Source organism: Dysidea avara, chromosome 1 (assembly GCF_963678975.1).
Source record: "Dysidea avara chromosome 1, odDysAvar1.4, whole genome shotgun sequence".
Taxonomy (NCBI): Eukaryota; Metazoa; Porifera; class Demospongiae; order Dictyoceratida; family Dysideidae; genus Dysidea; species Dysidea avara.
In genome coordinates, this window is record NC_089272.1 from 54,196,524 (window position 1) to 54,213,247 (window position 16,724).

The 16,724-nt window shown below is 38.2% G+C and overlaps 1 protein-coding gene across 1 annotated transcript; it reads right to left on the bottom strand.

Annotated features, from left to right (window-relative positions):
• Positions 1-12,200: 12,200 nt before the first annotated feature.
• On the bottom strand, positions 12,201-16,362 carry LOC136247580 (uncharacterized). Its single transcript, XM_066039343.1, has 2 exons — positions 15,977-16,362; positions 12,201-15,913 (listed from the first exon to the last, which is right to left on the bottom strand). The coding sequence occupies exons 1-2, from the start codon at positions 16,350-16,352 to the stop codon at positions 12,201-12,203; spliced, it is 4,089 nt and encodes a 1,362-aa protein (XP_065895415.1). The 5' UTR covers positions 16,353-16,362.
• Between the last annotated feature and the right edge of the window lie 362 nt (positions 16,363-16,724).

Consider the following 16,724-nt stretch of genomic DNA (forward strand, 5'->3'; position numbering starts at 1 on the left):
GCATTTTAAGACAGACACTTGAAGCTTTTGGAGTGCAAAAATCCCACACCACAGCATACCACCCACAAGGAGATGGAATGGTTGAGCGTTTTAACCACTCTTTGTGCAAATGCTTCGCTCTTTTGTTTATGATCATGCAGAGTGGGAACGATACTTGCCATTTGTTCTGTTTGCATATCGCACAGCTGTACATGCCTCAACTGGTATGTCACCCTTTGAGGTGATGTTTGGGCGCCCATCACATCGGCCACCCCTTCCTGAAGTCACAGCTTACGATGTTGTATCATACCAGAACCATTTACACTCAAAACTAGCACAACTAACTGATTTTGTGGAAGCACATATGACAGAGGCAGCATGCAAACAAAAGTTGTATTATGACCAGCATACTACATCTCGTTCTTTCAAACCTGGTGATTCTGTGTGGCTAACATCACCAACAGCTGGCAAGTTAGATCATAAGTGGGAGGGAGATTGTGAAGTACTAACTGTAAATGGATCAACAACATACACTATCTCTGACGGGAAACGGACAAAAACTGTTCATGTTAATAGACTGCGACCTCGCATTCAACCTGCCCTAAGAGCTGCCACCGAGCTAAGGCCAGAAAAAGTTAGCCAATGGTCACCCCCATCTGTCAAACACATAATTATGGACATAGAAGAACCACCAGCACGATCTCGCTACCCGACTCGTGATCATAGACTACCAGACTGGTTTAGGCCACCTTAGCTCGAGGGCGAGCTTAGTCTAGGAGGGACGAATGTAATCGAACTGAACTCGTTTATTTATTATTAATTATAATTTTATGATTGCTTGTAATTACTATATAATTGTATTTATGTATATGTGTGAAATTATTAAGATCAGTCTTTTTGGCACCATAAAGCACATTGTACCTGGTTCGGTTACAGATGTAAAATCCAAGGTGGCGGCCAAGAAATGGCTGTGATGGTAGGTTAACGGTAAAAATTTTAATAACGACAATTCAGGTGAATTTTTGTGCCACTTGGTCTTGCCACAAAAATTCACCTGAATTGTCGTTATTAAAATTTTTACTGTTAACCTACCATCACAGCCATTTCTTGGCCGCCACCTTGGATTTCACATCTTTTTTCACCATAGCCTTTTTGAAGGCCGTACCCTTTTTTTTACAGCTTGGCTGTTTTGGATTAAATTTCATTTCTTTTTGTATTTGTATACCCCAAAGCTGGCCTTTGAGACTTTTTAAACCTATCTTTTTTCTTTACCACAGGAAGAAGAAAAGATGAAGTAGATGTACTTTAAATATATATTTTATCAGTAAATGTACAAATTTTATATATATATATATATAATACATAATTGATTACAGAAATCTCCATGGTGGTTTCTTTGTAACTAAACACTCTACAAGGTGACTTCTTCTAGATGCTCTCTCTGCAGGGTGAATTGTTTGTTGCTGAATGATCTACAAGGTAACTTCTTTTAGCTGATCTCTCTACAGGGTGATTTGTTTGTAGCTGAATTCTGTATATAGGTGATTTGTTTGCAGCTGAGCTCTTTACAGAATGGTCTCTTTGTAGCTGAACTCTCTACAAGGTAATTTCTTCTAGCTAATCTCTCTACAGGGAGATTTGTTTGTAGCTGAACGATCTACAAGGTAACTTCTTCTAGCTGATCTCTCTACAGGGTGATTTGTTCGTAGCTGAATTCTGTATAGGTGATTTGTTTGCAGCTGAGCTCTTTACAGAATGGTTTCTTTGTAGCTGAACTCTCTACAAGGTAACTTTTCTAGCTGATGTCTCTACAAGGTCACTAGTTTGTAGCTGAACTCTCTACATGGTGGTTTCTTTGTAACTGAACTTTCTACAAGGTAACTTCCTCTAGCTGATCTTTCTACAGGGTGGTTTGTTTGTAGCTGAACTCTCTACAAGGTAACTTCTTCTAGCTGATCTCTCTACAGGGAGATTTGTTTGTAGCTGAACTCTCTACAGGTAATTTGTTTGAAGCTGAACTCTCTAAATGATGGTTTCTTTGTAGATGAAGTCTCTACAAGGTAACTTCTTCTAACTGATCTCTCTACAGGGTGATTTGGTAGCTGAACTATCTACATGATAACTTCTTCTAGCTGATCTCTCCACAGAGTGATTTGTTTGTAGCTGAATTCAGTATAGGTGATTTGTTTGCAGCTGAGCTCTTTACAGAATGGTTTCTTTGTAGCTGAACTCTCTACAAGGTAACTTCTTCTAGCTGATGTCTCTACAAGGTCACTAGTTTGTAGCTGAGCTCTCTACATGGTGGTTTCTTTGTAACTGAACTCTCTACAAGGTGACTTCTTCTAGCTGATCTTTCTACAGGGTGATTTGTTTGAAGCTGAAACTCTCTAAATGATGGTTTCTTTGTAGCTGAACTCTCTACAAGGTAACTTCTTCTAGCTGATCTCTCTACACGGTGATTTGTTTGTAGCTGAACTCTCTACATGATGGTTTCTTTGTAGCTGAACTCTCTTCAAGGTAACTTCTTCTATTGATCTCTCTACAGGGCGATTTGTTTGTAGCTGAACTCTCTACATGGTGGTTTCTTTGTAGCCGAACTCTACAAGGTGATTTCTTCTAACTGAACTATCTCTTTCCATAGTTGCATGAACTCCCTACAAGGTAACTTCTTCTAGCTGATCTCTCTACAGGGTGACTTGTGTGTAGCTGATCCCTATACAGGTTTCTTGTTTCTAGCTCATCTCTTGAATCCTCTTCAGGGTGACTGTTCTATTAGGATGACTGCTCTATTAGAGTATCTCGATCTCGCACTTGCTGCACCAAGTTGGATTTCGTGTTATAACTCCGTGGCTTTAAGTCTGATGTTTCTACACCATTGATGAGCCTTTCTAAGATGATTACTCCATCTGTACAACGATTTTCAAAGCATTACCCCAAGCGGTTTATCTGGTAGGCGTGGCAAGCAGTCGTTTTTTATTAGCCAATCTCGATTGTGTAATTGTCACATACTGTTGGTTTTTTCGTTGTATCTTCCTGTTTTTAGCTCGATTTCTTTCAAACCACAAAAGGTTTGAGGTTCAATAGTTAACCTATTCACCCACCGATTTTCAGCGTCTTCCCATACGCGGTTTACCCTGTAGGCATGACAACATATTGGTGTTATTTTTCGTGAATAATCGCTCATAACTCTTTGCCTGTTTAACGTATTCCAGCCAAAGCTGGTACCGTGATGCGCCTTTATACCCTCCTTCTGTGTGCCAAATTTTCAAGGCAATCGGATATGGCGTTCGCGTTTTATAGTGGTTTTTGCAAGTGTGCGACAAGAGGAAGAAAAATAAGAAGAAAAACTAAGAAACTAAGCCAATTTTGAAGTTGCATATCTCGGGAACGCGTGAAGCGATTTCGCTCAAATTTGGAATGTGGAGTACTGAAGTTGGAGGGCATGTCATCAGTAAAAATCGTCTTGTTTCATCAAGGAAGCACAGAGCTACGGAGGTGCGAAAATTGCGTTTTCTTTCTTCCTGTCAATATACTTACGGGTGTTACGAGCCGGCTTCTTGGGCCGCACGGCACACTACCGTGTGTCTTGATAGGTATTATATTCTAATTTGTACATTTACTGATAAAATCAGAAATATTTAAAGTATTTAAAAAACCTGCTTCATCTTTTCTTCTTCCTGTGGTAAAGAAAAAAAAATAGGTTAAGAAAGTCCCAAAGCCGGCCATAGGCCAACTTTGGGGTAGCTATCAAATACAAAAAGAAGTGAAATCTAATCCAAAACAGCCAAGCTGTAAAAAAGAGTGTGGCCCTCAAAAAGGCTATGGTGAAAAGAGATGTGAAATCCAAGGTGGCGGCCAAGAAATGGCTGTGATGATAGGTTAATGGTAAAAAAAAAAATTTAATGACGACAATTCAGGTGAATTTTGTGCCAAGACCAAGCGGCACAATAATTCACCTGAATTGTCATTATTGAAATTTTTACCATTAACCTACCATCACAGCCATTTCTTGGCCGCCACCTTGGATTTCACATCTCTTTTCACCATAGCCTTTTTTGAGGGCCGCACTCTTTTTACAGCTTGGCTGTTTTGGATTAGATACGATAAACATGCAGGTATTAGCTATTTTTCACGAAAAATAACACCAATATGTTGTCACGCCTACAGGGTAAACTGCTTATGGGAAGAAGCTGAAAATCAGTGGGTGAATAGCCTGAGGTTAACTATTGAACCTCAAACCTTTTGTGGTTTGAAAGAAATCGAGCTAAAAACCAGGAAGATACAGCGAAAAAATCAACAGTGTGTAACAATTACGCAATCAAGATTACAGTAGCTAATAAAAACGACTACTTTCTACGCCTACCAGAAAAACCGCTTTGGGGTAATGCTTTGAAATTCGCTGTACAGATGGAGTAATCATCTTAGAAAGGCTCTTCAATGATGTAGAAGAATCGGACTTAAAGCCACAGAGTTATAACACGAAATCCAACTTGGTGTAGCAATTAAGTGTGGTAGTAGCTCTTTGAGCTACACCAATTAAGAGCTACACCAATTAAGTTTGGTGTAGCTCTTTGAGCAGGCTGTAGGACCAGGTGTCCTACAGACCCTCAGCACTTGTGCTGTAAAGCAGTAATAAATAAACTAGTGTCCATTTGGTTCTACTTGGGGTACTTTGAGATAATGGGTTACTCTCTAGAATTCCTATGGATATAGTTACATGAAAATAATAAGGAGAAAACATCCTGACCACCTGGTAAACTCCTGTAAGTGTTCGAGTGTAAATCGGATGGCTGCAGGTTCGAGGCTACCTAGGTCCAGTCATGGATTTTTTCTCCTTTCTCCAACTTTTCAAACACACCTTAAGTAGCTAAAGTCTTTGAGCAGGCTGTAGGACCAGGTGTCCTACAGACCTTCAGTACTTGTGCTGTAAAGCAGTAATAAATAAATAAATTAAAAATAAAAAAAGTGCGAGATCGAGATACTCTAATAGAGCAGTCACCCTGAAAAGAATTTAAGAGATCAGCTAGAAACTAGTAATCTGTATAGAGATCAGCTACAAACAAATCGCCCTGTAGAGAGTTCAGCTACAAACAATTTACCCTGTAGAGAGATCAGCTAGAAAAAGTTACCTTGTAGGGAGTTCAGCTACAAAGAAACCATCACGTAGAGAGTTCAGCTACAAACAAATCGCCCTGTAGAGGGATCAGCTAGAAGAAATTACCTTGTAGAGAGTTTATTTACAAAGAAACCATCATGTAGAGAGTTCAGCTGCAAACAAATCACCTATAGAGAGTTCAGCTACAAACAAATCACCCTGTAGAAAGATCAGCTAGAAGAAATCACCTTGTAGAGAGTTTAGCTACTAACTAGTGACCCTGTAGAGACATCAACTAGAAGAAGTTACCTGGTAGAGAGTTCAGCTACAAAGAAACCATTATGTAGAGAGTTCAACTACAAACAAGTGACCCTGTAGAGACATCAGCTAGAAAAATTACTTTGTAGAGAGTTCAGCTGCAAACAAATCACCCTGTAGAAAGATCAGCTAGAAGAAGTTACCTTGTAGATAGTTCAGCTACAAACAAATCATCCTGTAGAGAGATCAGCTAGAAGAAGTTACCTTGTAGATAGTTCAGCTACAAATAATTCACCCTGTAGAGAGATCAGCCAGAAGGACTCACCTTGTAGAGTGTTCATTTACAAAGAAACCACCATGTAGAGTTCTGTAATAAATATCTAATCAAAAACAGCCAAGCTGTGTAAAAAGGAGTGTGGCCCTTGAAAAGGCTATGGTGAAAAAAGATGTGAAATCTAAGGTGGCGGCCAAGAAATGGCTGTGATGGTAGGTTAATGGTAAAAATTTTAATAATGACAATTCAGGTGAATTTGGTGCCGCTTGGTCAATTGGCACAAAATTCACCTGAATTGTCGTTATTAAAATTTTTACCATTAACCTACCATCACAGCCATTTCTTGGCCGCCACCTTGGATTTCACATCTTTTTTCACCATAGCCTTTTCAAGGGCCGCACTCCTTTTTTTACAGCTTGGCTGTTTTTGATTAGATTTCACTTCTTTTTGTATATGTATACCCCAAAGCCGGCCTATGGCCAGCTTTGGGGCTTTTTAACCTATATATTTTTCTTTACCACAGGAAAAAGAAAAAGATGGAGCAGATTTTATAAATACTTTAACTCATTCTGATTTTATCAGCAAATGTACAAATTATATATATATAATGCATATATCAAGAGTTCATTATATTATGAACTCTTGCATAAATTTATTACATGTCAATTAATCCCCACAGGATAATTTGCAGCTGATCTCTCTACTGGGTGACTTGAAATGTAGCTGAACTCTCTACAGGGTGATCTGCTTGTATGTAGATGAACTCTTTACCGGATTCTCTCTACAGGGTGGCTTGACTCTAGCTGAACTCTCTGCAGGGTTATCTGTTTGTAGTTGAATTCTCTATGGGGTGATTTGTTTGCAGCTGAACTCTCTACAAGGTAACTTCTTCTAGCTGATCTGTCTACAGGGTGACTTGTTTCTAGCTGGTCTCTCTACAGGGAGATTTGTTTGTAGCTGAATTCTCTACAAGGTGATTTGTTTGCAGCTAAACTCTCTACATGGTGGTTGCTTTGTAGCTGAACTCTCTAAAAGGTGACTTCTTATAGCTGAACTCTCTACAGGGTGATCTTTTCATAGCTGAACTCTCTACAGGCTGATTTGTTTGCAGCTGAACTCTCTACATGATGATTTCTTTGTAGCTGAACTCTCTACAGGTGATTTGTTTGTAGCTGAAATCTCTACAGGTGATTTGTTTGTAGCTGAACTCTCTACACGGTGATACTTCTAGGTGATGTCTCTACAGGATGACTTGTTTCTAACTGAACTCTCAACAGGGTGATCTGTTCGTAGCTGAACGTTCTACTGGGTGATTTGTTTGCAGCTGAACTCTCTACATAATGATTGCTTTGTAGCTGAACTCTCTACAGGGTGATTTGTTTGTAGCTGAAATCCCTACAGGTGATTTGTTTGTAGCTGAACTCTTTACAGGGTGACTTGTTTCTAGCTGAACTCTCTGCATGGTAGTTTCTTTGTAGCTGAACTCTCTACAATGTGACTTCTTCTAGCTGAACTCTCTACAGGGTGACTTGTTTCTAGCTGAACTCTCTATAGGTGATTTGTTTGCAGCTGAACTCTCTACATGGTGGTTTCTTTGTAGCTGAACTCTCTACAAGGTAACTTCTTCTAGCCGATCTTTCTACAAGGTGATTGAGTTTTTTGCAGCTGAACTCTTTACATGGTGGTTGCTTTGTAGCTGAACTCTCTAAAAGGTGACTTCTACTAGCTGAACTCTCTACAGGATGATTTGTTTGCAGCTGAACTCTCTACGTGGTAGTTTCTTTGTAGCTGAACTCTCTACAATGTGACTTCTTCTAGCTGATCTTTCAACAGGGTGATTTGGATTCTCTACAGGGTGATTTATTTGCAGCTGAACTCTCTACAAGGTGACTTCTTCTAGCTAAACTCTCTACAGAGTGATTGATTTTTTTGCAGCTGAACACTCTACATAGTGGTTGCTTTGTAGCTGAACTCTCTACAGGATGATTTGTTTGCAGCTGAACCCTCTACATGATGATATCTTTGTAGCTGAACTCTCTACAGGGTGATTTGTTTGTAGCTGAACTCCCTACAAGGTAACTTCTTCTAGCTAATCTTTTTACAGACGATTTGTTTGTAGCTGAGTTCTCTACAGGGTGTTTGTTTGCAGCTGAACTCTCTACATGATAGTTTCTTTGTAGCTGAACTCTCTACAATGTGACTTCTTCTAGCTTAACTCTCTACAGGGTGACTTGTTTCTAGCTGATCTCTCTACAGGGTGACTTGTTTCTAGCTGAACTCTCTACAGGTGATTTGTTTGCAGCTGAACTCTCTACATGGTGGTTTCTTTGTAGCTGAACTCTCTACAAGGTAACTTCTTCTAGCTGATCTTTCTACAGGGTGATTTGTTTGTAGCTGAATTCTCTACAAGGTGATTTATTTGCAGCTGAACTCTCTACAAGGTGACTTCTTCTAGCTGAACTCTCTACAGAGTGATTGATTTTTTTGCAGCTGAACTCTCTACATGGTGGTTTCTTTGTAACTGAACTCTCTACAGGGTGATCTGTTCGTAGCTGAACTCCCTACAATGTGACTTCATCTAGCTGATCTCTCTACAGGGCATATTTGTTTGTAGCTGAGTTCTCTACAGGTTGATTTGTTTGCAGCTGAACTCTCTACATGGTAGTTTTTTTGTAGCTGAACTCTCTACAATGTTAATTCTTCTAGCTGAACTCTCTATAAGGTGATCTGTTCGTAGCTGAACTCCCTAAAAGGTAACTTCTTCTAGCTGATCTCTCTACAGGATGACTTGTTTGTAGCTGAACTCTCTACAAGGTGATACTTCTAGGTGATCTCTCTACAGGATGACTTGTTTCTAACTGAACTCTCAACAGGGTGATCTGTTCATAGCTGAACTTTCTACTGGGTGATTTGTTTGCAGTTGAACTCTCTACATGGTGGTTTCTTTATAGCTGAACTCTCTACAAGGTAACTTCTTCTAGCTGAACTCTCTACAGTGTCACTGTTTCTAGCTGATCTCTCTACAGGGTTACTTGTTTCTAGCTGAACTCTCTACAGGTGATTTGTTTATAGCTGAACTCTCTACATGGTGGTTTCTTTGTAGCTGAACTCTCTACAAGGTAACTTCTTCTAGCTGATATTTTTACAGGGCATATTTGTTTGTAACTGAGTTCTCTACAGGGTGATTTGTTTGCAGCTGAACTCTCTACATGGGAGTTTCGTCGTAGCTGAACTCTATACAATGTGACTTCTCCTAGCTGAACTCTCTAAAGGGTGACCTGTTTCTAGCTGATCTCTCTAAAGGGTGACTTGTTTCTAGCTGATCTTTCTATAGGGTTTTTTGTTTGCAGCTGAACTCTCTACATGGTGGTTTCTTTGTAGCTGAACTCTCTACAAGGTAACTTCTTCTAGCTGATCTTTCTACAGGGTGGTTTGTTTGTAGCTGGATTCTCTACAGGGTGATCTGTTTGCGGCTGAGCTCTCTACATGGTGGTTTCTTTGTAGCTGAACTCTATAAAAGGTGACTTCTTCTAGCTGAACTCTCTACAGGGTGATTTGTTTGTAGCTGAACTCTCTACAGGGTGATCTGTTTGCAGCTGAACTCCCTACAAGGTAACTTCTTCTAGCTGATCTTTCTACAGGGCATATTTTTTTGTAGCTGAGTTCTCTACATGCAGGGTGATTTGTTTGCAGCTGAACTCTCTACATGGTAGTTTCTTTGTAGTTGAACTCTCTACAATGTGACTTCTTCTAGCTGATCTCTCTACAAGATGACTTGTTTCTAACTGGACTCTCTACAGTGTGATCTGTTCATAGCGGAACTTTCTAATGGGTGATTTGTTTGCAGCTGAACTCTTTGCATGATTGTTTCTTTGTAACTGAACTCTCCACAAGGTAACTTCTTCTAGCTGATCTCTCTACAGGGCAATTTGTTTGAGCTGAACTCTCTACATGATGGTTTCTTTGTAGCTGAACTCTCTATTAGGTACCTTCTTCTGGCTGATCTGACTACAGGGTGACTTGTTTGTAGCTGAATTCCCTACAGAATAACTTGCAATGTGATATAATTGAGTAAATTATAAATGCTGCTGAATACTTTATTAGGGTGACTGTTCTATTAGAGTATCTCGATCTCGCATTTGTTACACGTAGTTGTCTTTCGAATCATACCTCAGTGGTTTGTAATCCGATTCTTCTTTACTACTGCAAGGACTTTCTATGATGATTATTCCAGCTACATACTGATTTTCAGCTCGCTGCTCTAAGCGGTTTACCTGGTAGACACGAAAACTAATAGTTTTTTATTCATAAAAATCGATTGCGTAATTTTGACACAGGTCGGGTTTTGTGTCATATCTCCATGGTCTTTATCCCGATTCTTTGCAAACCACAAAAAGGCACTCCTACGATGGTTGCTCCATCTACATATCAATTTTCAACTGATTCCTCAAAGGAGTTTACCCTGTAGGCGTGACAGACCTTCGACCTTATGTTACGAAAATAATCGGTCATAACGCCGTGAATGTTCATCGGATTCCTACCAAAGTTGGTACAGAGATCCGCCTTAATGAGCCCGTTAAGTGTGCCAAATTTTAGCCCGATCCGAGCACGCATTCGTGTTTTATGGTGGATTTTGCGAAGTGTGCGAAATGAAGAAGTAGAAGAAGAAAAAAACGAAGAAATTAAAACGAAATTTTGTTCGCTCGTATCTCGGAAATGGCTGGGGCGATTTTCTTCAAATTTGGTGTGTAGTCTTCCCTAGCTGGCCGGCACGTCTGTAGTAAATTTGGTTCCAATCGGATAAGCGATCACAGAGCTACTTAGGTGTGAAAATTGCGTTTTCTTTCTTCCTGTTAATATACTCACGGGTGGCACGCCGGCTTCTTGGGCCGCACGACACACTACCGTTTGTCTTGATATGTATTATATATATAATTTGTACATTTGCTGATAAAATCAGAATTATTTAATGTATTTAACATTTGCTTCATCTTTTCTTCTTCCAGTGGTAAAGAAAAAGATATAGGTTAAAAAAGCCCTACAAAAACAAAAAGAAGTGAAATCTGATCCCAAACAGCCAAACTGTAAAAAAGAGTGCGGCTCTCAAAAAGGCTATGGTGAAAAAAGATGTGAAATCCAAGGTCATAGGTGGCGGCCAAGTAATGGCTGTGATGGTAGGTTAATGATAAAATTTTTAATAACGACAATTTAGGTGAATTTTGTGCCAAGACTAAGTGGCACCAAAATTCACCTGAATTGTTGTTATTAAATTTTTTACCATTAACTTACCATCACAGCCATTACTTGGCCGCCACCTTGGATTTCACATCTTTTTTCACCATAGCCCCTTTGAGGGCTGCACTCTTTTTTACAGCTTGGCTGTTTTGGATCAGATATTATTTACTCTAATAAAGCAGTCACATTGAAATGAAATACTCCAATACAGCAACCAGATAGACTATCACTGAAAAAAGAGGGATATAAGATGGTATTTCCACAATTTTCCAGTGGCTTATTGAATACAAAAAGGCTTGATATAACCTGTATTACACTAACAATCTCATGTAAGGCTTTAGTTAATGTGTTAAACATACTGAAACCATATATGTAATAATATAGTATGCATTATACTAAAGTATAACATGAGTATAATACAGGGTTTATATTACAGCTTATTTGTATTCAATAAGCCACTGGGAATACCATCTTATATCCCACCTTTTTCACAGTGTATTTGAAGCATAAACATCAATGAAAATGATCTGATACAGTGCATTGTTAGCCAATTATGGTGGCATAATTTTGGGAATAATGGGCAATTCTCAAAAGCATAATAGGTGATTTTTTGAACACTGCTCAAAAGCATAATGCCTCATATCTAATTACAGAGCAAATGTGTATAGATCATTTGGAGCCATCAATGACTGAGAATAGGTGCATGTGAACACAATTACTACAGGTTGTGCATTTGTATACAGAGGGCTATGCAGAATGAATTACCTACGGAGTGGCTTAGTGCATTTGGGTATTTAGTTATCAAGCTGATGCCCCAAGCTGGTGAAATAACTTGGCATGGATCACGCAAGGTTCTGAATTCCCCCTTTTTACCTGGAAGAGTTATAATTATGTGACTGAATTTTAGAAATTCAACTACATGGGTACATTTGACATGAAATATTTAATGGTTAAATATGGAAGTCGACTTGAAACTCAATTGGCAATACAATACTGTAATTTTTATACAACTTTAATTACACAAAAAAGCAGAGATAATGTGGATGATTACCAAAATTTGGTTATTAGTTAGTTTTCATGTTTACTTATACTTTTCCATGTTTTTTTTATTCACTGTATGTGATGTATATGCTTCAGAGCTTGTGAGCATCATCAGTCATTTGAATTGCATCACACGCGCATTTTATCGTTGAAAAGTACATAATTTATATTAACAATTGTATGCAGGTACATCGCATGTGTATGTGTATAATAATAATAAATTATGGTTATTAAACTACTTTAACACAAAACATTGGTTTTACCATGAAATAAGAGTATATGTATAGCTGTAAGGTATTTGGAATAAAAATTCTTCACCTATACAGCGGAAGTAGAATCATCTGTATCCAAGATCCCAGCTGTTTCATCATCACTATATATAGTGTTTGCTGGTTGGTACACGCTGCTATCCAAGATCACAGCTGTTTCATAATCACTATTGTTTGCTGATTGGTACACGCTGCTCTTTACATATGACTTGTACATCCTCCAGAAAATCAATGAAAACAAGTATAAAAGTGGTATATAAATTAAAACAGTCTGAAATATGAATGCTTTGCTAGTATCAGCTAGATCTATAGCATCAGAATGCAGTCGGTGATAACTGATCACAGATATTAATGTTAAATTGGTGAATATACATGCATCGACAACATTATAAATATCCTTTTCTTCTTTGTAAGGTCGAAAGCAGCTATTGATAGTAAGCATCAACAAGAAAAAACCAGCCTGCAGTAGGTATTGCATTTCACTTGATGGTGCAAATGCGTATATAGCTAGAGTAATCAGTCGATAGATTAAGTAAAGAGCTGAAGCACGAGCAACCACAAAGTTGTTTCTTTTATAACATTCTTGAATCGAATCATGGGTTTGATCACAGCTTTGAAAGTTACATGGTAAAAAGTTGTCTTTTTTACATGGTCTACAGAAGCACTGATATTTAAAGCTATCTTCATTATTTGTACCTTCCCCTGGATTTGTTTTTATGCACAAAAAGCAACATAGTTTTGCAAAATATAAAATAATCTTGCATCGCAATATACGGCAGCATTTATACATACGACAGCATGGATATATTAGCAGGATTAATGGAATCACAACAACAATGCTCAAAGCAACCAAAGCAGCAAAGATATAGTACCCATGCTCTTTGTACTTTAATGTTCCATCATATCTAAATACTTTAAGACTGTCATCAGAGTCATCCTTGCTGGATCCATGGAGAGTAGCATATGATAGTAAGTCAAAAGCAAGTGCAGTCACTCTCGCATAGCACAATATCACAATAGTAAGAAGTGCATGGATGCGGAATTGGGGGTGCACATTTTGATTGCTATTATGTTGCCTTTCTTGGGTTGTTGCTTCTATGTCATTATGGCTTCTCACAGTTTGATTTGGTTTGTAAACCCCTTCAACATTATTAAAGACAAGCCTTTTAATGCCATTTATACTCATCTGAACACCATTAGGTATGGTAATCGTTTTATTCATACTTATCACACGTTTAACGATGTATATGAATGGTTTTCTAATCATATTTTCAAAGCGGCACACTTTCGCTAATGCTGACTGAAAATGATATGTTATGTATGTTACAACGACAACTATAACTACCGGAGTCAAGTCAAAAAGCATCATTTGTAAAGCACTTTGCACATGGATCACACAAATATTGGGAATAAACACCTCAACAAAGTTTAAATCCCACATACCATAGAGGAACCTGTATATCTTGACTACAGTCTCATTAGGTATGTCTATTCTACCACCAGCGTATATATCCATGTATGGTAATGACTGACTAAACAATACAAAAGCATTAAGTGGGCCTTTCACTAAACTGATGTTGTAAAACCCAATGATGAGCAAAAAAAGAATCAATGGGATGTACTTGGTAACAATATACAACACAATCTCTCCTGCCCTAGGCATGGTGCATTTCCCACATTTAAAATCAAAAGAATTTGCATATATGTAGTATCCATCTGCACATTTTCCACACAGTGTACCTGTTCTGTGCTGAGGTTTGCAGATAATATTGTCAAGTGCTTTTGCAGAAGAGTTAGATGGAAGCTGTAAGTATGAGCTATTGTCACTACAATATCCTTCAGGGCAACCAGAAGTTAGCAACACACTTCTGTTACCTTTCTTTATGTAGCCAGCATAATGTGCTGGCTTTAAATATGCTACCAAATTTGTAGCATCACACTGGATTATTCCAATGTAATCTTTTCCAGGTACATTAACGGAACATTTACATGTTGTTTCATTAGGGCTGCTTCCATAAGATGGGTAAAAACCTGGTGGACAGTCATTCAAGTGGATGGTGATTGTCACTGACAAAGGTAGGCTACTAAGTGTAATCATCTCCATAGCTAAAACACTTCCTGGGTCTCCTTGCAGTTTTGTGTATCCATTTGAATATGACTGGTCATCAACAACCACTCCAACAGAACTGTCATTGGTGCTTGCAAACAATGCAGTGTCTATCTTTTCTGCTCTATCATTCTGCAACTTAAACTTGAAATTATATAGCTGTCCAGGTGAAATGTTGTAGTTGTCCTTATTGATGTTATGTATATATGCACCTTCTGATGAAATCTCTTGATCTAAAGAAGAAATGTTGTGTATGCCTTCATATGTAAAGGTTCCATTCCAGTAAAATACTTGTTCAATATCTTCTAATTGGGTTTCTTTTAGTCCAATCAGTCCTTCCCAAACACATGTGTATAGTGTGGTAGCAAATATTGAGTTCCCATATTTAGCATGATTGTGAGAAAATGTCACTCTGATGTTTTTCTGCTTCCATTCATATGGAGACACAGAAAGATTGTTGTGTACAATGAAGCAGTAATGACTGCTAATCAAATCTCTTTGTGTCACTCCTGTAGCATATATTGCACCTCCTTTTCCTGTTGCCATGTTGTTTGTAAACTTTAGTTCGATGTCCTCTAAAAGTATTATATATGAGCTTTCAAACAGGCTAATTGCGCCTCCATTCTCAGCTGTATTGTTTTCAAACACAGCCACAGCTCCATTGTAAAATATGTAAAATGTTGATATTGCTACAAGCGCACTACCATAATTTCCATTAAATGTATTTCTGTTCCTGAATGTGACTGGAACTGATAATGCATAAACCGTTCCATGCCCAAGAAGCTTCACATGCAAATCCGAGTAGTGATTGGTGTTTTCAATGAAACTACATGTATCAAAAATGAAATTGGCAACTTCACCAAACGGGTATGGATGTACATATGCATCCACTGCACTTCCTAGTCGGGCAGCATTACGATACCACCTGCATTGGACAAAATAAATGAATACTGTGGAATTTGTTTCTTCCCTTTTGAACTCTGAGGATACTCCTCCTCCAAAAGCAGCGAAGTTATTATTGAAAGTAGAATTGATAATGTAGATGCTAGTGGTGTAATTGTGAGTAATTTCTGGAAATACTGAAATTCTGATAGCTCCACCTCCAGTTCCAGTGGTATTCACAAATCCATTATAAGGCAAGTAGTTGTTTTCAAATACCAAGTCTTTTATTAGGATTTGATTTCCTTTACAGCTATCTAAGAGTGCAATATTCATACCTCCTCCCCACACAGCACTATTGTCATGAAATCTACTGTTTGCAATCGTAATGCTATTGTTTTCAGCTACCCCTCTTAGCATAAAGTGTAATCCTCCACCTCGACCAAACTGTCGATGGATACTTGCAATTGGCAATGGTAGAAATATCCTTGCATTTTCAGAGGGAGTTGCAGCATTTGAAAGAAACGTACAGTTGTGCACATTATAGATGGAATTTTGAGTGACACTGACATTGCAAGGTTGTGTAACTCCTGGCTTGCAGTAAGTGAAAGTAATGTAGGCTCCACCACCACCTGGGAACTCTTCTGTTTCTAGGGCTCTATTGTATTGGAAAATGGAATTTATTATCTCAATCTTACCACTTGCATCAAACATTGCCATTCCAGTTCCAGTACTGTTAGTAATCATTAACCCATCGATTGTGACATCAGTACAGTCTAAAAGATACAGTGCAACTCTAAACACAGCCGATTCACCAGTGGTTGTATTGACTGACGTACTATTCATGATCTTCCCTCCGCCAAGTAGTGTAAAATTAGCTAAGGTAAGCTGATCTACATTGAAGAAAGTAAGGCCAGCACCAATGCTGCATGAAATTATCGTAACATCAAATCCATCTCCTACTATTGTAATATTTGTAATGTTGTAAAATGACATTCCATCACGTGTCAGATCATATGTTCCCTTATGGATCAAAATGGTTGTAGAGGATGCCATACCATTTTCCAGTGTGTAATGCAATGTTTTACAAGGACCACCATTTCCACTGTAGCATGTTGGGTCATCATTACCAGTAGTACCATCTACTTCAATTACATGTGCATGCGCAGCAATGAGAGAATTTGTCAATACATTTGCCAGTATGGTTGCTATCATGCATAGAGCGGGATTTCTGTAAAAAATAAATATACATAATGGTCAATGTCTGCATTTAACAAATAACTGGTTATACATACAAATGTACACATTTATAGAAACCTTCAAAGAAGATATTATAAATTGAAATAGATATAGCAGTGTGTAGTAAAGATATTTTCAGCACAGAAACAAAGTGGCCTGAAATATTATAGTGTGCATGCATCTGCATCTTCAACCATAATAGTGAATATTTAGATCCCACATAACTATAGCAGTTTTTCTAAAAAATATAATATTATACTCATTACTAAAGTATGGTACTGCCATGTCCAAAGTTCAGTATAATACTTATTGGCAATAATTATAAATTTTATGTACTCCAATATAGAG